Below are 21,229 nucleotides of genomic sequence, written 5' to 3'. Positions count from 1 at the left end.
TGAACTACAAAATGTTCCTGTTCCATGAGATCATTGCATGTAATGTCTGGAGGTTGAGTTTACGGCATTTTGATCTATTATTTAACACGTTTTTAAATTGTTGCAAATTTATGTAGCTAACGAAAATACCTGAAATGATCACATTTATTTTGAGACAAAATACTTAATTGTTATTTTTAATTTTAGAACTGAGGAGAAAGTGAAAGGATAATATCTGGGGTAAAATATCTTCTGTTGCAGGGGCTTAAAGCCCTCCTAAAACACATGGTTTTTCTAAAGTCGGGAGAAAATATCTGTTATGAAAAATGTTTAAAGTGGGCTCACATTGACTAATCTAATCACAATGGAGATAAATTTGTTTATAGAATGCTTGAGACCTTATGTAATGCCAAATGTGTTTGAAATTAACAGGAAATCGTACACCCTTTTCTGAAGAATAAAGTGTGCCGTTTTACTTAAGGTGTGCCTTTAGCCTCATTGTACCCTATTCTTTAGGAGAATAGAATAAAAATAATTTTGATAAGTTTTATTAATTTAATGTAAACTATTCCACAATTCAATTTGATGGAAATTTATTATGAATTTGAAATGCATAAATCTGAAAAATAGTTAAAATAGTTTTTTGAGGAGTGTATAAAAGGCTAGAAATGTACATTGTTGTTGGCTTTTGTGCATTGAAATTTTTTTAATTCATGGAAGAATGTTGAAAACATCTTTTAAAATTGCCAAAATAATTGCCAGTTATCATGGATTTGAACAGTAAACCGCTCAAAATGTATGTTTAATCTGGCTGAACGCATAGTTGACATTATTCTGCAAATAACTGCATCCATTTGAATTGATGCTGAATACTTAATCCTCTTCTACAGATGGCAGGGAGAATCTTCCTCCCTTATGACGACCTGTAGAACCCAGACTATGCCAGCCTTCATCCCCTCGTCTGTTACCAGGCTGTGTCTTGAGCAATACCGGCAACCGTGTCTTCTGGACTGCTACCACATCTTATGTGCCAGCTGCCTGCGTGGCAGGGCCAATGACAATTGCCTCAATTGCCCCCTCTGTGGGTAAGTAAATAAAACACATTTGGAGAGGTCAAACACACATAAATAATAGAACTAGTGGTCAAAAACAGAGAAAGTAATCATCATAATGTGTATATTTAATTCTTGACCAATGATTCATATTTGTTCCACATTTGAACATTGTGAATTTGTTATGATATAGAGTTACCATAAAGCTTACATGCAACAATTAAATATGATATATTTGACCTGAATGAGGAAAATGTAGATACTGAGAAAGTCCAAGTGCTTTTCTGAGATCTCATTTGAACTGTACAAGAACCTTCACTTCAAGGACTGTGGAAGTAATGAAATGGAAATCATGACAGAGGTGTTCAATCAGAACCAGTCACCGCGGGCAGCAGCCAAGTTCCTCAATAATGGTTACATTTGTGTCTCCACTAATTCAGTTTCCTCAAGCTGGTTATTAGGTTATTTCCAAAACCTCTTTGGCAAACCGAGGTTTCTATGATCTTACTTGTACGACCCACCCATTTCTCTTTTGTTTATATGACCGTCAAGTCTTCTGCTTTGAAGAGCTGCCCAAGTTAGTGATGACTAACATCTGTTCTTCTCATTGTATGATGCATTATCTTTTTAATCTCTGTTGATCTGTGACAACTTTAATGTATTTTGCTGTCTTAATCATCATATTTTTGGTCTTAAATTACATTTTTGTGTGGTGTATAAAACAAGCGTCATTCTTCCAGGGCAGTGAGGTCCCTGGCTTGCACTATGCACTATGTTAAAAGCAGGCTGGGATAGCTGCAGAATAGCCTAATGTTCTGATTTTAGCACCAAAACTAGCACTTCACATGGTGGGCACTCCAAATGCATCACTGCAAAGTCACTTGATAAAAGATCCTCACGCAAGCATCAAGTGTTCCTCAGGCTGCATTGATCCCACAGCTTACAACAATTATAAGCAATCTGGTGCTGACCTATTTTGTCTTGTTTAGAGGTGACTCAGAGATCTGCTGTTTTTTCTTGCATTATTATTTATTTATTTATTTACAATGTTCAGGGCAAATCAAACTGGAATGGCACATTTTATATTAGCCTGTCGTATTCTTGAAAGAATATTCCAGATTTATTACAAGATATGCTCAATCATCAGCATTTTTGGCAAAATGTTGATTACAACAAACAAATCAATTTGACTCCTTTTCTAAAAAAAAAGAAGAAACAAAAAAGAGCAAAAACCATATAGTTTTATAAAAGCACTTACATTAACTCTTCTGTTAAAATTGTGCATTATTTGAGATGTAAAGTTGTTTAAATGGTCATTTTTATGGTTGTTTTAGGGTTTTAGGGTTTACAGCATTAGGTCATCATGGCAACGATATTGTAAAATTGGATATGACTTTTCACAGAAAAAAGGTTAGTAAGTTATTTGCACACTTAAATCAATTACACACCGCTAAACACATATATGGCTAATGTCTTGTGGCTATACTGTAACAGTAAGTATTTTAATCTTTACAGAAAGGCCCCATTCACTTCTATTGTAAGTGTCTTAGTATAACCACAGTCTTTTCTGTTAATCTTTTGTTAATAAAAAGTATGCTGTAAATGCTGTTAATTGAGTTAAAATTGTTTTAAACCAGGAACATTCTTTTAATGGGATAGTTCACCCAAAAATGAAAATTCTCTCATCATTTACTCACCCTCACGCCATGACTTTCTCTCTTCTGCTGAACATAAAAGAAGATTTTTAGATGAATATCTCAGCTCTGTAGGTCCATATAATGCAAGTGAATGGGTACCAAAATTCTGAAGCTCCAAAATCCACATAAAGGCAGCATATAAGTAATCCATACGACTCCAGTGGTTAAATCCATGTCTTCTGAAGCAATATGATATAGTAGGTGTGGGTGAGAAAGAGATCAATATTTAGGTCCCTTTTTACTATAAATCTCCACTTTAACTTTCACATTCTTCTTCTTTTGTTTTTGGTGATTCACATTCTTTGTGCATATCGCAGCCTACTGGGAAGGGAGGAGAATTTATAGTAAAAAGGACTTAAAATTTGTTCTGTTTCTCACCCACACCATCATTTTGTTTCTGAAGATATAGATTTAACCACTGTTTTGAGTCTTGTGGATTACTTTTATGTTTGATGATACAGTAGAAAAACAATTCCCTGCTAAATTTCTCCAATGATTTCCACTGAAAACTTGCACATGTTGTGTCTAAATAGCCTGGCTTTACTGGGCCAATGTACTGGTACCAGCAGTTGTTCACAGGTTAAAATCATACTGAAATACACCATATTACCACAGTTTAAAGGTGTAGGTTTTCCTCCACCATTCACTTTCATTCTGTGGAAACAAAGATGCAATAAAAATGAAGGTTGACTGCTGCAAACATTTTGCCTAACATCTCCTTTTGGTGTTGCACATAAGAAAAAAGGTTGGAATTTAAAGGAATATTCCAGGTACAATACAAGTTAAGCTTAATTGACAGCATCTGAGGCATAATATTGATTAATACAAAAATTTATTTTGACTTGCCCCTCCTTTTCTTTAAAAATAGTGAAAATCTGGGTAACAGTGCGGCACTTCCACAATAGAAGTCAATGGGGCCAATCCATAAACTTTCAAATACTCAGTGTTTCCAAAGTACAGCCACAATACGCAAACAATATGTGTGTTAACATGATTTTAGTGTGATAAAATCACTTACTAACCTGTTCTATGTAAAGTTATAGCCAATTTTACAACTTTGTTGCCATGACGATGAATGTCAACAAACCCTAAAACCCTAAAATGACTCTAAAAATTACAATTTAAACAACTTTACAGCTCAAATAATACACAAGATTTAACAGAAGAATTCATGTAAGAGCTTTAACAAAATTATATGCTTCACATTTCTGCCTTTAAACCCTCCAAACATTGGCCCCATTCACTTCCATTGTAAGTGCCTCACTATAACCCCGATTTTAGTTTTTCTTTTTTTTTTTTAAAGAAAAGGAGGGACGAGTGGAAATAAATTTTTGTGCTAATCAACGTTATGCCACAAATGCTGTCGAATGAGCTTAACTTGTATTGAACCCGAAACATTCTTTTAAAAGAGAAATATGAGAAGGGTGAAAATAATTTTGAGTGTGTTTCAAGTGTCTGTTAGAGCCAAAAATGTAAACTTTGTTTCGTGTGTGTATATTTGTGCACAGGATTCTGAGGCGATGTATTACTGTAAAAAGTGCAGCTAGCCACTGTGTGGACAGTGTAGAAAGCTCACACACAAAGCCAGGATGTTTTCCTGCCATGATATTGTGTCCCTTGCCAAATGTGCCAAAGAGGGCCACTGCAAGTGTTATGGATTTGACCCATAATTTCTGCCCCAATATGTACTAACACTCAGAAACCAGTGTGCCATAAAAATGCTTTAGCGAATGCATATATAAGAATAACTTGTGGCGGAGTAAGCGATTTCTTGTGTAATGAAATTGCACACTCTTACTGCCCATTCTGCCCCCTGTCTGCCATTGTTCAAACAGGTAGTCAGGCACCAAACTCACAGCATTTGGTGAGCCAAAAGTTGAGTTTGGGGCGGGGTTATCTTTTCGTCCAACCAATGGCACACTAGGGGAGTGCTCAGGAAACCTGTTTGAAAACAGAACATTTGCTGTGTTCAAGTCCTTCTGGAATGTTCATACTTAGAAGGTAATAAGGTAATAATTTAAAATGATTTTCATGTACTGTCACACACAGGATGGGTTTTTAGTTTTGTAGCACAAGCCTGTTGCCTCCTAAACCAGCTAAATAAGTCTTATTTTCATGCAATGTTATTCTTCATCGACATTACAAAAATGCGTGCAAATTAAACTGAACAGTCAAAATCCACAAGTCATTTCTACATGACTTGTCTGCACCAATTATTACTGCAATTCCGTATAGTGATGATAGTGTCTCAGAAATGACACATTTCACCTTTAACATTGAAAACAATTGCAGACTTCTCCTCTTTAAGTAATACAAGTCTTCAACTGATGTTTTGCATTCCCATTTAGCACTCCATGAAGAGCTGTACACATCATGTTTCCAACAGAGAAAAGGTCCATACTGTGTATCAAGTGTTTCCGAGACATGCAAATGTAAAGCTTTTAAAACATATAATACATTAACAGATGTTCAGCATTGAATCTGGAGAGGTCAATTTATCTTCATGTCCACTGATATAGTGAGAGTCTTACCCACTGCATTGACATTAAGACTGCATACGGGCAAGGATGTGAAATACTGGATCAAGCTGTTCTGGTAAGTACTGTACATGTCCAGAAACTGACAGTCACTTAAATGCATTAACTTCCCATTTACAGTATCTACACTGATTTTTGTAGATCTGTGTTATTTCCTAATTGCTTATGCTTCAAAAGTATAGAAAATGGCTATTATTCCACACAAACTTTGCTTTTGTGACCAGGATAGTGATATTTTGAAATGTACCTATTTCCAATGAGAAAACGGGTGAATTTGTGTCTTTTCGTTCACATAAAGTCAGAAAAAAACAACATATGAATCCAAAGGAACATGTGTTTATACTAAAGTAATATTCAAAGCCATGCTGGTCCATAATGGTAACAAGTACCCGTCTCTTCCCCTGGCTCACTCGGTGCACCTCAAAGAGGATTACAACAGCATCAAGACCTTGCTGGACGCCTTTAAGTATGATGAGTACGGCTGGGAGGTCATAGGAGACTTCAGAATGGTGGCATTCCTGATGGGTCTCCAAGATGGTTTTACCAAGTTTCCTGCTATCTTTGCCTTTGGGACAGCAGGGACACCAAGGCGCACTACCACAGGCGGGACTGGCCACAGCAGACCAAGTTCACTGTGGGGAGGAACAACGTCAAGTGGGAGCCACTAGTGGACTCCCGGAAGGTGCTGATGCCACCACTGCACATCAAATTGGGCTTATGAAACAATTTGTCAGGAGCTCTAGATAAGGAGTCAGCAGCCTTCAAGTACCTTCAAGACTTCTTCCCTAAGCTGTCTGAGGCAAAGGTCAAAGCCGGTGTCTTCGTCGGACCACAGATAAAGAAGGATTTTGGATTCATATGCTGTTTTTTTCTGACTTCATGTGAATGAAAAGACACAAGTTCACCTGTTTTCTCATTGGAAATAGGTACATTTCAAAATATCACTGTCCTGGTCACAAAAGCAATGTTTGTGGGGAATAATAGCCATTTTCTATACTTATGAGGCATAAGCAATTAGGAAATAACACTTACTACCCAGGAACAAAAATTGTGTTGCATAGTGAATAAACCATGATATAGCAGAGAGACAAAAGTATAAATTGATGAATATAATGTGTGCACCACTTAGAACTCAAACTCTTTAAGTCAACATGAATCAAGTCAAGTCAAGTCATTTTTATTTGTATAGCGCTTTTCACAACACACATCGTTTTAAAGCAGCTTTACAGAAAATCATGCTTTACATAAAATGAAACTGTCATTTCTATAGAGTCATCCTTGTGCAATCAAAATTGACACTATTTACTTTCTTAATACATGTTACTGGTCTTATTGTAAATGATTCATAATGCATGTTATTCTGGCAAAAATCTGGGTCATAGACTTTACAAACAAGTGAATCACATTGCAGTGTGCAATGCAGCGAGCTGACCTTGCCTTGTAGCCTACTAACCTATCTTGTCCTGCAGATGGTCAAAGAGCTGCAGACATCAGCCAGAGAGGCCATGGTTCTGCTGAAAGCCATGCTGGGTAAAGTGCAGACTAATGCAGAGGAGGAAAGTGCCATCTGCACGCTGTTGAACAGCTTGCAGGTGAGGTACCACACCAGAAGGGGGCGCACTGGCACAGCATACTGGACTAATGGGCAGCTTCAGGGCTGAATACTTGGACATACACTACATGGTCAAAAGTAGGTGGACAACCGGTTTGGCTATTTCAGATACATTTATTAGTATTTTAATTAACTATAGATAAATAAAATCAAGCATACAGCCATGCATCTCATAGGAGGACCAACACTCTATAACTGTAATGCCCATGGGTTTGAGCTGAAATGTTTAACAAGCAAATACAATATGGATTGGTTATTGAGGTGTCCACATAACCTACTTTTGGCTGTGCAGATCATGTACTTTCCAAACCACACAGTTTATGGACTATACAGTACATATTTATGATATCATCCTAAATTTAGTCAGATATTTAAAAAGATCCTTTTTGTTTGTTGCTTTTGTGCCCCAGAAATACTGTTCTGTTTTGTGTGGTGCAAAAACAATAAAGACTGAATCATGGGGACAATTAGGGTGACAATATTAAATCAAACATGTTAATGTATTCGTATACTAAATACAGCAATTCAATCAAGAAAACAGTCTTTATATATATATATTTGCTCATCTGCTATACATCTATAAGATGTTTCCTCTCAGATGTCAAAAGGACATTCAGCAGATGTCTTTGAGATGTTTATGATTACATTTTTTTTGTATATCTGACCTTTTTAAGATGTTCAGCAGATATTAATTAGAATGTGATGCTTTCCAGATGAAGAGTGTTTCATCTGGACGCCATTGCAATCTAATTAACATCTGCTAAACATCTTAAAAAGATCAGATTTACAAACATTTTAAATAATATCAGCTAAAGGTCTCATGGAATATATCAAGTGTATGGAGTGGTGGTGGTGTAGTGGACTAAAGCACTGAATGGGTAAACAAAAGGTCGTTGGTTCAATCCCCACCACCATTGTGTCCTTAAGCAAGGCACTTAACTCCAAGTTGCTCCAGGGGGATTGTCCTTGTAGGAAGGGCACTCTAAGTTGCTTTGGATAAAAGTGTCTGCCAAATGCATATATGTGAACACACACATCAAATAGATGTCTGGGTGTTGTATGTCTGCTATCAGTGTCCTAATGTATAAATGAATCTGTTTATTGATTATTTTAACCTATTCAATTGTCCAAATGAACTGATTCACTAAAATGATTTGGACTTGGTCAAGTCATTTTTATTTGTATAGCACTTTTCACAATTCAAATTGTTTCAAAGCAGCATTACATAAATCATACTGTAATGTCTGTATTGTAGGTACATGTAGGCTACTGTCTGAACAAACTGATTCACTAAAAATTATTTCACCTCCCCAACGCAACAAATAAGAGGTGTAGGGGAGCACATTTGATTCTAACAGCTGTATTTCTGTGTGTGCTATACAATGTGACAAAATTAGCATTTTGTGACGCTACACAGCTACTCATTGGAAAACATTGCTTGTAATTGGAAAAGCTACACTATTCTAAAAATAGCTGTGCTACTGTCACACTACTGAACAATGTAGTTAAGGTAGAAGCTCCTTTTAGTTAGTTACTTCCAAACAATCCCAGGAAGCGTCCTCACTTTCTTTGAAATCATCACCATAGTTGAAAGTTCAATGTTGTAAACATAAATAGAATTTTGACCAAGACAACAATTCATTTTGTTAAAGAAACTGGCATGTTTTTTTTTTTCTTCTTCTCCTCAGCAGTGGCCAGAAACAAAACTTTGGATATGCATGAACTAAAGCACAATGAAGTGAAATTAATAAAATAACCATTAACAACCATTGCTTCAATTTCTTTTTGGCTATAATTTTTTTAAGCTCTGTATAGTTTAAATTCAATGGAGTAAGTTGCCCTGTTAATATTTAAAAATATGAGGCTTAATAATTCATAAATAATAATAACATTTTAAAATGGTTCATCATTATTTTCCAAAATATGCTAAAGACACAAATATAAATGATGGTACAATTTGCACAATACAGAAACCATTATAAAAATACACCAGTTTTTAGTTACATTCATTGGTTAAAAAACTTAATTATGGAAAATAAATAAATCAGTAATGCATTGTGTTGAACAGAAGAATGCACAACTGTAAGAAGATTCAAGACCTTTTTTGAACATTCTTTGTATTTATGGAGTACAGGGAGGTTTGATTCATAATAAAAAAAAAAAAGAAAAATAACACTATTACGTAAATTAAGCCAATATAAATAAAGGATGATACCATGTCTGACATGATGCAAACAGTAAAAAACTGGCATTTCATTTACGAGTGAAAGCTTACATTTTGGGTGGCAGTTGCACACCCTGGCACACATGTGGCTACGCCACTGCTCCTCAGAGGAAAAACTTATAGAGAGGAAAATGGCCCTCTTAAAAGCTGCTGAAAGGTAAATCTTTTTCAAACAATTAAGTCTTTGCTTCCCAGAAGCTCACAGTTGTCCTGGGTACACATGATGCTCACCCCTTTTGACAGCTCATTCACATCGATTGGGCAGAACAGGGAGTTGTGGAATGGCCTGTGATGGAATAGCGCAGGATTGGGTTGCATTTCATGAGTCCTGTGATTTGTTGAGAATTTTTTTCTCTTCCCCCTTCACATCATTGCCTGGAAGTTGGCTATGTCTTCCAAGAGTGAAGCTATTTATGTCAGACTGCAATCTAGGACTCTATCTAGTGTGTGTGAGTTTACATCAGGGAAATACAAAAGCAAACAAAGGACAAAATATTAAAGACCCAATGAAATAGCTTAATGAGCACAGTTTACCTTAATTTTTTGTGATATTTCCTACTGAAACATAAAGTTGGGGAAGTACATAGCAGTGGGTTCGTCCCTTTTAAAGGGGTCATCATGACACATTCTTGTTATACAGTTGTGCTCAAAAGTTTGCATACCCTGGCAGAAATTGTGAAATTTTGGCATTGATTTTGCAAATATGACTGATCATGCAAAAAAACTTTTATTTATTTAAGGATAGTGATCATATGAAGCCATTTTTATCACATAGTTTTTTTTGCTCCTTTTTAAATCATAATGATAACAGAAATCACCCAAATGGCCCTGATCAAACGTTTACACACCCTTGAATGTTTGGCCTTGTTACAGACACACAAGGTGACACACACAGGTTTAAATGGCAACTAAAGGTTAATTTCCCACCCCTGTGGCTTTTTAAATTGCAATTAGTGTCTGTGTATAAATAGTCAATGAGTTTGTTAGCTCTCACGTGGATGCACTGAGCAGTCTAGATACTGAGCCATGGAGAGCAGAAAAGAACTGTCAAAAGACCTGCGTAACAAGGTAATGGAACTTTATAAAGATGGAAAAGGATATAAAAAGATATCCAAAATGCCAGTCAGTACTGTTCAATCACTTATTAAGAAGTGGAAAATTCGGGGATCTCTTGATACTAAGCCAAGATCAGGTAGACCAAGAAAGATTTCAGCCACAACTGCCAGAAGAATTGTTCGGTATACAAAGAAAAACCCACAGGTAACCTCAGGAGAAATACAGGCTGCTCTGGAAAAAGGCGGTGTGGTTGTTTCAAGGAGCACAATACGACGATACTTGAACAAAAATGAGCTGCATGGTCGAGTTTCCAGAAAGAAGCCTTTACTGCGCCAGTGCCACAAAAAAGCCCTGTTACAATATGCCCAACAACACCTTGACATGCCTCACAGATTCTGGCACACTGTAATTTGGAGTGACAAGACCAAAATAGAGCTTTATGGTCACAAACATAAGCACTATGTTTGGAGAGGGGTCAACAAGGCCTATAGTGAAAAGAATACCATCCCCACTGTGAAGCATGGTGGTGGCTCACTGATGTTTTGGGGGTGTTTGAGCTCTAAAGGCATGGGGAATCTTGTGAAAATTGATGGCAAAATGAATGCAGCATGTTATCAGAAAATACTGGCAGACAATTTGCATTCTTCTGCATGAAAGCTGCGCATAGGACGCTCTTGGACTTTCCAGCATGACAATGACCCTAAGCACAAGGCCAAGTTGACCCTCCAGTGGTTACAGCAGAAAAAGGTGAAGGTTCTGGAGTGGCCATCACAGTCTCCTGACCTTAATATCATCGATCCATTCTGGGGAGATCTCAAATGTGTGGTTCATGCAAGACGACCAAAGACTTAAATGACCTGGAGGCATTTTGCCAAGACAAATGGGCAGCTATACCACCTCATAGACACCTGCACGCTTTCATTGATGCTAAAGGGGGCAATACACAGTATTATGAACTAAGGGTATGCAGACTTTTGAACAGGGGTCATTTCATTTTTTTCTTTGTTGCCATGTTTTGTTTTATGATTGTGCCATTCTGTTATAACCTACAGTTGAATATGAATCCCATAAGAAATAAAAGAAATGTGTTTTGCCTGCTCACTCATGTTTTCTTTAAAAATGGTACATATATTACCAATTCTCCAAGGGTATGCAAACTTTTGAGCACAACTGTATATACTGTATATATATATATATATATATATAATACCCATCACAATATAGACATCGTAGAATAATATCACAAAAAGCACTATAGTTTAAATTATGCAGTGACTGCTGTCAGTGTCTATGATTCGCAATCGAATGGAACCACACATTGACATTCAAACCTGTGCAGACTATGCAGAGTCTAATCCTAATCATACACATAAAGACAGACTTCCAAACTGAGTTTACCCGCTGTGTGGAACCTCCTCTGATGTTGGACCAGCGATGGTCTGGCTTTGTGACGGGAGGAACCGTCATGAGTAACAGGTGAGATGTTTACCTGTTACATCATTCAGCATATACGTTGTAGAAATATTAAATGGAAATGCTGTTACTTGACTGCTGTGTTTTGCTGACATGATAACAAATCCAACTTGCATCCTACCACAAATGTAAAATCTTTCATGCATGAGAAAAGCTTGTTTACACTGGCATGCGTGTTCACCTTGTTTTTACCGTGTTGTTTTAAGTGTGAGCCACTGCGAACGAGTTTCTCTCAGCGCTCATGAACACTCAACAGATTTTCACTGAAAAATTACTTACATTTCATTTTTTTTGTCACCAAAATCTATCATATGCCTTTAGAAGATTTGGAATCTGACACACAAGTCACATGGACTAACCCTAAATCTACCACAAACATTTATTTCGACTAGTCCCTCCTTTCCTTTAAAATAAATAAATAAATAAATAAAGGCAAATATCTGGGTTCCAGTGAGGCACTTAGACAGTATTGTTTTCTTTTTTTAAGGATGTTTATATATTTATTTATCTTATATATTATATTTATAAATAATTTTTGTGCATTTTTGGGTTTCTGAATTAATCTAGCTTTAAATATTAAGTCTACAGCCTTTACTTTTTGAATGCAAAATGTGTTACGTTCACTTGTGTTCACCTTATAAAATTGTGTCCTGCAAAATTAGATTTTATTTCCTGTCTTAACTCTGTAATTTGAGTAGGATGGACCTAATTTGCATTATTGTTTTTACATTGCAAGGCTATGATTAGGGGCGTTTTGCCTTCAAATTGTTATTGTCTGAGGCCTGGCATGCTCTTTGCAGCCATTGAGCAGGTCTGGAAAACAGACATCAGCAAGGAGACAGTGGCATTATCCGGGTACTCACTCAGCCAGTCATTAAGCTCCTGCCTGTAGAAACATTTATGTAACACACCCTCACATTTGCACCAGGTGGCAACTGCCCTGTTATAGCCAGAGTTAGTCCAATGTCTGTGAGGTGCCAGGAAATGAGGTGACAACAGGAGGCCGAGGGAGATGGGAGCCAGACTTCCTGGAAAGCTCTCAGGAGGAGGGCTCACAGAGATAAGCCACAAACTGGATGGCATCTGAGACATATTCATTACATAGCTTCAGACATGAGGACTGTTTCCAGATCGGTTTGGCTGCTTAACTTGCAGTGACAGCAGAACTCTATCCTTGATCAGCACTCTAGTCCTCAGGATCTATATGAATACAGGCTTAATAGTATTTATTCAAAAAGAATTGTGGTGTATCAGTGCTGTGTAGGATCCATTTTTATGACCAAAATGTATATGAGCACAACATACAGAAGAAAGGAATATCATCCTGGATTGGCATTCAACAAATGCACCCTCAGATCTTGTTGCAGCTTAAGACTAGTTTGTGTCAAACTCCTGTTGCTGGGTTATGGAGTGAACTGATTTGGAGATTTTACAAGCACTTTTCCCTCCTCCTTCCCAGGTTTCAGTACCAATGTAATGGGTAAGGGATGGGCAAGGAGGAGATGGGAACTGGCAGAACAGTCAACGTAAACTTTAATGACTGCTCTGCACATTTTCATAAAAACTCAGTAATACGTCCTCTATACAGCTACACTGACCACTCAAGGTGACAAGAGATCAGAATGGATACAGCCGTTCTGCCACGGCAACCTCCATCTCTCCACTGAGAGTCCATGACGCAAGTCCCTGGGACAACTTTCCACATCAGTCATCTTTACCGTTGAAGTCCTCCACCAAACCCCCCCAACCTCTTCTGCACTCTGGCCCCTCCTCCCTCTCCGTGCCAACAGACAGACAAGTGTGGGGGGTCAGGCTTCTCTCACTATTTTTAACAGAATTTCAGAGAAGTGTCTGGGATTCAGCTCGCTCACACAAAGGTGGTCGGCCATGAGAGCACTTTGTTCCGTGATGTCTCGCTGATGTCACTGCTGGTGCCAAAATGTTAAATTGGTAAAAGTTAGGGGGTTGGGGTTGTCACTTACATTACGAGATTGAAAGGCGCATTGTCCAGACTCACTCGAGGGACTTGAACTGCCACGGTACATGTGTATTAACCAAGGAAAAGAGATTAAAGGAGCTTTGAAACTAAGGTAACTCTCTTTATTTTTAATGTTTTTTACTAAACTTTTAATAGGTTGCAGAAGCTTGGAAATTTCCATGTTCCTAAAGATGGAGATTATATGCTAGTGTTTTAATGGTCTTTTTGTGGCTGGCAAATAGTTTTCTGGGGCACTGCTGATTGGTGGATACTGAGGTGGAAGTGTTGTCACTTCAGTGGTCATGGAGCTGAGAAAATGTAATTAGTAATAAGTGTCTGGGTTTAATTTATGTTCAGAATAGGACTTGCTGAACTTCAGTGTTTTGATGGTTGTTACATAATCCACTAATGCTCCACTTAGAAGTTGAAAATTACAGTCTTTGTTTTTGTGAGGTTTTAATAATGAAACAAATCATGCTTGTTTATTAAAGGAATATTCCGGTTCAATACAAGTTAAGCTCAATCAACAGCATTGTGGCATAATGCTGATTACCACAAAAATATATGTTGACTTGCCCTTCCTTTTATTTTAATAAATACAAAAGCTGGGTTACAGTGAGGCATTTACAATGGAAGTGAATGGGGGTCCATTTTTAAACGTTAAAAAACTCATGTTTCAAAAGTATGGCCACATTACATAAACCATCTGCATGTAAACATGATTTTAGTGTGATAAAATCACTAACCTTTTCTATGTCAAGATAGAGACAAATTTTCAACTTTGTTGCCATGACGATAAAGGCAACAAACCCTAAAACGACCTTAAAAATGACAATTTAACATACTTTACAGCTCAAATAATATATGAGTTTTAACAGTAGAATTGATGTAAGTGCTTTTATAAAATTATAAGCTTCACATTTCTGCTTTTAAACCCTCCAAAAAATTGGCGGCATTCACTTCAACTGTAAGTGCCTTACTGTAACCTCGATTTTTATTATTTTAAAGAACAATAGATACAAGTTTAAATTACTTTTGGTGGTAACAGCATTTGTGGCATAATGTTATTTACCACAAAAATGTATTTCGTCTTGCCCCTTCTTTTCTTTAAAAAAAAAAAAAAAAGCAACATCGGTTACGTGAGGCACTTACAATGGAAGTGAATGGGGTCAATCCGTTAACATTAAAATACTCACTGTTTCAAAAGTATAGCCACAATACATAATCAGCATTTGTGTTAACATGATTTTAGTGTAATAAAATCACTTGCTAACCTTTTCTGTGTGAAGTTATATCCACTTTTACAACTTTGCTGCCATGACGACATAACGTCGTAAACCCTAAACTGGTCGTTTGAACTTGTAACTTGAAATAGAAACTTTACAGCTCAAATAATCCACAAGTTTTAACAAAATAATTAATGTAAGCACCTTTATAAAATTATAAGCTTCACATTTCTGCCTTTAAACCCTCCAAAAATTGGCGCCATTCACTTCCATTGTAAGTGCCTCACTGTAACCTCGATTTTTATTATTTTAAAGAACAGTAGATACAAGTTTAAATTAATTGTTTTGGTAACAGCATTTGTGGCATAATGAACCTGGAACATTGCTTTTAATGCCAGGATGAGGGTTAAAAAGGTAAAAACGAATTCTTGAAACACAAAGATGGTGAACTGCAGCCACAGCATATTACTCCATCTTTGTTGTTTTGTGCTTTGGTCTGGTTAAGTTAAGTTAAGGTTAGGTTTGTTTATTTATTTTGTTTGTGCTATGTGATCTGTGTATATTTGCATAATTTAGGACTGCTGTCGTTTTGCTTTTCTTCTTATTTAATGTCAGTTCTCTGTTAGATGCTGATTCCTCATATAAATGGTCATGTAAACACCTTGAACGGTGAAAGGTCATAAACAGTTTAAGCAAAAAGCACAGATAGATTTTGCATTGCAGGTAAACACCTTTACTGGCATTCTTACCGGCTTATCCAGCCTGTTACATTTGAGGAGGCATGAAAAGACAAGTAAAATAATATTTTCAGAGATTATTTAGAGTAGAGAGTTCCCATATGTTCCTCTCTGTCTCTTTACAGGCTGCAATCCCCACTGTCTATGTCGTGCTCGTCCCCTTCTCTCAGTGACATGCCTTTAGGCCGCAGGCCCACCTCTCATCGATACATCTGCACCAAGGTGTTGCTGGCCCAGGGTAGAGAGTCACCCTTCACTGAGCACTGCCGAAACTTTGAGGAGAGCTACAGGGTGAGAATCATCCCCATTCATTAAAAACTGCAGCCATGTAGTGCTTTAATCTGTCTGGTGTTTGAATTCTTGGACTAAAGCACATCAGTTGGGTTCTGGAAGGAAAGATCCCATTCATTTTCCCCACAGAGAAATTGATTTTTAGCTATGATATAAAAATCCTTTCTAGACAGACCTACCCTGAGCTCTGAGGTTTTTTGGCAATTATATATGCTTCTGTAGGAGCCACAAATAGGGTTGATTTTAACGTGAAAAAATACACTACCCATAACAGAGCACAACAGTTCCTGTCCAGTTTTTAAGATGTCTTTGTTCCAGAAGTAAAGCATTTTTTACCCATTTATTTGATTCACAAAATGACAAACTATAATCTGAAGCAAAAAATCAATAAATATTTAAAAATCAGACAAAAAGACAAAGGTACACAACTGTGTACTTCACGTCTTTCATGAGGGAATAAACTACAATCCCATGAAGCATTGTGAATGACTTAACCATATTAAAAACAATGAACAAATATACGTTTCTATCTTGCTGATTTTAAGTGTAGAATCAATGTATTTCAAGTATGTTGCAAAATATTCAGACATTTACAAATATATAAGTTTGAGAGTGTAGAGAGACCGAGTTGCTTCATTAGCAGTGCGTCATGCGAGTGGTTGGACGCTGTTGAGCTCATTTGGCGTTCTTTGTTTGCTCCGATTGTCTGATCCATGGAGTGTTTTCCTTTTAGGATCATGGGTAGTGTAGTTCTTTACCAGAAGTTATGCTATGAAACACAATTTTTGAAATAACACAGACTGATGGCTTCAACAGAAGCATATACCATCCAGTTACAGCCTCAGAGCTCACGGTAGGTCTGTCTTTAAAGGTTTATAAGTCAATGTTAAAAATGGATTCCCCTTTGGAGTAAATGAATTGGATTTTTACTTCCAGAACCAGACTGCTGAACTCTATTAGGGGGCTTTCTCACTCAGATTCAGACAGCAGCAAACGTGACCAGTATGAATACCATCTTACACTACCCAAGAGAGGTCCACCAATCAGAGAAGTCACTATTACCATAGAAACAGCAACTGCAACATAATAGAGTCAATATCTCTACACTCTCAAACAACTTATACATTTAAATATTTAGCAAAAAACTACAAAATATACTGTATTTTATATGTATAATTAGATATAGTTTAAAGGCAATAGCTTTATATTTTACAGTAATTTAAGATTCATTTTTATAATTCATAAGGATTTATGGATGAGTAGTTCATTCATTAATAAAATATCACTTTAATATTTTTTAATTATTTTAAATATTGTAAAAAGGTTTTCATATTGTAAATCATCTTGAAGCTCATTGGTTTGGTTCATAGCTTAGAACTCTTTACTGAAGAATTTTTTGAAAAGCCTATGAAGAAAACAAATGGTGAAAAAGTGAATGGTCACTGTTGAAGACGAACACCTATTACACTTAAAATATTCACTTTTGTGCTTCATTACCTGATTCACTGAACTCCTTTACTGTTTTTAGATACTGCTGCATATTTTAAGACCTCTGCAACCACGAGAAACAAATGTTATTGTATCCTGGATCTCATTATGAAATAACACAGTGTCTGATGTGTTCATTTATTAATTCCATACATATTCAATGAGTCAGGCTCTTCAGACAGAGGTCCAGAAGCTGAAGGATCAAGTTCAGGAGATGCACAGAGACCTTACTAAGCATCACTCGCTCATCAACACCAACATCATGGGTGAGATCTTGGAAAGCTCTCTGCTCATTGGCGAACAGATCGCGTCGCAGTACTCCGCCACACAGACCCAAAGGGCAATATTTGAGGAGGTGAGACCACAAGCAATTTGTAATTCCTGCAAAAAATCATCACCAAACATGAACTTTAGCATACTATTCTTTCAAAACACAGCAGAAGCTTAGAATATTCTGGCTGTTTCTAGATATGGGATGTGACCTTTCAAAGAGTAACCAATGAGCAAGAGATCTTTGAAGGTGAGAAACACAAGTTTTCTTTGCCTCCTCAGGGTTCTGGGTTGCTTATACAGTTTTACCGCTAATTAGTGCACTAATTAGTTTGCTAATTACAGCACAGCTCCATGACCTTCTTCAGCTGAAGCAAGAGAACTCCTACTTGACAACCATTGCACGACAGATAGGGCCCTACATCTTGTCCATAGCAAAAGTAAAAGAGCGCCTGGAACCCAGGTTGTTTTGTAATTTTAATATTCAATTATTCATATTTTATATTTGAATATTTCTACCCAAGCATCCCATGGGTAGTGGAATGTTTTGGTAACTTAATGGGATTTTGTTGATGTATTCACAGGTTTCAAAAGCCACAAAGGCCCGAGGAAGTTCACATGGACACTCAGGTGAAGGTTTGTGAGAATGGTGCAACAACTGCAAAACAAAACAGGTGATGTACACCAAACACCATGGCTGCATCCAAATTCCTGTATTTTAATAGTTTGTACTAAATTCAATAAATCAGCTATAAGTGAACAGTCTGCACATGCACATTATGTGAATGACATTTGGTTTCTTTCACCAGCAGCAATGAGGAAAGTTGCACTGCAGTCTACAACTGGGGCTCTGGCACAGACAACGCTCTTATCCTGGAGCCTGAGAAGATACAACAGAAGTGCGATGACTTCTTTTGGCAAGGAAAGCAGACAAATAGTTCCGAGACCTCCTGCTGTAAAGAGCTGCCATTGTAGATCTACATGTTTGGACAATGGTGAACACTGACCGCAAACGTGGCGTGTGATTTCAGGCATGTGTTAGATGTCAACACATGAACATGGGGCTTACCGTAACTGAAAGAGAAGGACATAAATGGAATATTAATAGCAAAGTGTGCCAATTCACCTGGACTTGAGCAAAATAAAAGAATACTAATTGGATCGAATTATTTATAAATGTTGGGAAATTGAGAAATATTGATGTGATTTTGTTTTATGGACTGATAGTTGTTGTTTTTTTTTTTTTCCTGTATTTTGAAATGCAAGAAAATATGTTCTAAATGTGTACATTTCAAAGATTATATCATGAAAAAAATATATATTCTGCGTTTCTACGTGTTTTACTGAACATCTGTCAAATTAATAGCCTATTGCTTATAAACAGCCTTTCTGATGTTTCATAAATTAGAAAAATTATATAATTATAAAATGTTTGGCCATCTTTTCCTGCACAGGAGGTTTTAAAAACAAAGTTTAAATTCCAAACATGATTATAGTGGCAGTGTGAATATTTTTTTTTTATTGACCATTTTATTAAAGGAATATTCCGGGTTCAATACAAGTTAAACTCAATCGATAGCATTTATGGCATAACGTTGATTATCACAAAAAGTAATTTTGACTTATCTCTCCTTTTCTTTACAAAAAGCAAAAATCAAGATCACAGGACTTACAACTGAAGGGAATGGAGCCGTTTTTAGATGATTTAAAGGGAAAATGTGTAGCTTATAAGATTGTGAAAGCACTTACATGAATTCTTGTGATAAAACTTGTGCAATATTTGAGCTGTAAATTTCTTTAAATAGATTTTCTTACGGTTACCCAGATTTTTGCCTTTTTTTTTTTTTTTTTTTTTTTTTTTAAGAAAAGGAGGGACGAGCCTAAATTTATTTATTTATTTATTTTAATTTTTTATGGTAATCAAAATAATGCCACAAATGCTGTCGATTGAGCTTAAATTGTATAGAAACCAGAATATTCCTTTAGCATTTTTATTCAGAGAAAATATTGGCCACCAGAATTGATTTTAAGGGGCTTTTTTTCCTATATGAAAACACCTAATATTATTTTTATTTGTCAAATATGTCAAATTGATTCAATTAAATAAAATAAATTCTTAATCTGAAGAATTATGGGTGTAACCTATAAAATCAAATCAACATCAATTCCAACAGTAGCTTTAAAAATGCACAAGATATCATAAAACAATAAATGCTCTGCTAAATTTATTAGTTGGCCTGTGTTAGATTATAGGGAGTGTTTTCTTCACATTCATTGATTTTAGAGTGGGTGTTATTTTTTCCCTAATAAAAAAACCCACTTTATATTTGTTACACATTCAACTACACTTTTTCAAAAACAGATATAAAAACAGCAGAATTCACAACGGGAACTTTTTTAATGCTTTAGGGGAAATATTTGCAGCAATCCCCTGTTTCTGGCCCTTACACTGTAGGTACAAACTGAGGTTGTTAATTAAGCAGAGACAGATGTGTTCATACATTTAGGAGCACCCATGAATCCATTTAAAGAACTCAAGTATATTGTTTTGTTTCACCTAACCAATCAGATTGTAGATACTGTTTTGCGTTGCATAGCTTAACACCTTTTACCTTATTTTTTATTATTCTTAGGTTCGGTAAAGTCGAATCTGGCCTAAATTGTAAACATTTTAAAATTATATTTACAACCTGGACTGAAGACTCCTTGTTCACGATCTTAAAACTTTAAAAATCAAAGCCTCTGTTGGCAAATTTCTTATAATCAATCAATAAATAAAATGCAATTTATTGGTAAATGTTTTTTTTTTTTTTTTTTTAGCAGACCAAACGTTCTAGGTAAATACAAAGTAAAAATAAAGTACAAATATAAAAAAAGTTTTTTAATCAAAGGCAATATCAACAAGGCATCTAGCGTTGGAGATACAGTTCAAATGAAGCAGCATCTAATGTAATCATCATTGCATCAGTCTTTTATAGACAACCTGTCTATCGGTAACTGCCCAGTTGGTGTCATCAGTTGAGTCCTCCTCCAAAAATGTCTTTAAACAGTCTTCACTTTGCCTCCTCTGTCAATGATGACGAGTTTTTCTCCGCTGTTGTCCACAAGGTTTTCCACGGATTATTTCATCAATCTCAAACATCTGCTGATCAGGAACCTCCACAACAACAGCAAACAACTGCATGAGGGATTCACATGGATCTCTAACCCCCGCTGCTCAAGAACAACCATAGCAACAACAACAAACAATTGTGGTAAGTCATGGCATCCGCTCATTGTTGCTTCCTTCATTGCATGCCACATGTTTACTATAGCTTCTTCCATCAGCAGTGAGGGATTTACTTGTGATAAATGTAGGGAATTAGTCAGGCTGACAGAGAAGGTTAATGAGTTAGGGACACGCATCAGAACGCTAGTGGAGGTCAGTGAGAAAGAGAAGCCGGTAGATACTGTTTCGGATGCGGGTGGAACAGTGAGCAACACACACACTTTGGTTCCGGCTGTAGAGCCCCCACAGCAGGGCGTTTGGGTGACGTATCGGCGTCATACTCGCTCAGCATGTCGGCACTAACGATGTCTGGCTTTGCCAGTAGGAGATCACTAGAGATA

The 21,229-nt window shown here is 36.7% G+C and overlaps 1 protein-coding gene across 5 annotated transcripts in view; it reads left to right on the top strand.

The window, feature by feature from the left end:
- The window catches only part of LOC127427607 (RING finger protein 207-like), a 40,638-nt gene extending 20,922 nt beyond the window's left edge, over nucleotides 1–19,716 (top strand). For 2 of the 5 annotated variants that reach the window (XM_051675287.1, XM_051675289.1), the window contains 9 exons: nucleotides 870–1,064; nucleotides 5,194–5,323; nucleotides 6,735–6,857; nucleotides 15,697–15,862; nucleotides 17,520–17,705; nucleotides 17,819–17,870; nucleotides 17,966–18,083; nucleotides 18,205–18,294; nucleotides 18,430–19,716. In XM_051675287.1, the coding sequence (XP_051531247.1) occupies nucleotides 15,716–15,862; nucleotides 17,520–17,705; nucleotides 17,819–17,870; nucleotides 17,966–18,083; nucleotides 18,205–18,294; nucleotides 18,430–18,595 (759 nt within the window). In that variant the 5' untranslated portion in view covers nucleotides 870–1,064; nucleotides 5,194–5,323; nucleotides 6,735–6,857; nucleotides 15,697–15,715 and the 3' untranslated portion in view covers nucleotides 18,596–19,716. Of the gene's footprint in view, nucleotides 1–869; nucleotides 1,065–5,193; nucleotides 5,324–6,734; nucleotides 6,858–13,449; nucleotides 13,721–15,696; nucleotides 15,863–17,519; nucleotides 17,706–17,818; nucleotides 17,871–17,965; nucleotides 18,084–18,204; nucleotides 18,295–18,429 lie in introns of those variants that run through there. The other 3 variants (XM_051675288.1, XM_051675285.1, XM_051675286.1) reach the window with 3 other exon arrangements.
- The last annotated feature ends 1,513 nt before the right edge of the window (nucleotides 19,717–21,229 follow it).

Source organism: Myxocyprinus asiaticus, chromosome 37 (assembly GCF_019703515.2).
Source record: "Myxocyprinus asiaticus isolate MX2 ecotype Aquarium Trade chromosome 37, UBuf_Myxa_2, whole genome shotgun sequence".
NCBI lineage: Eukaryota > Metazoa > Chordata > Actinopteri > Cypriniformes > Catostomidae > Myxocyprinus > Myxocyprinus asiaticus.
This window is presented reverse-complemented; position numbering and strand designations above follow the sequence as displayed.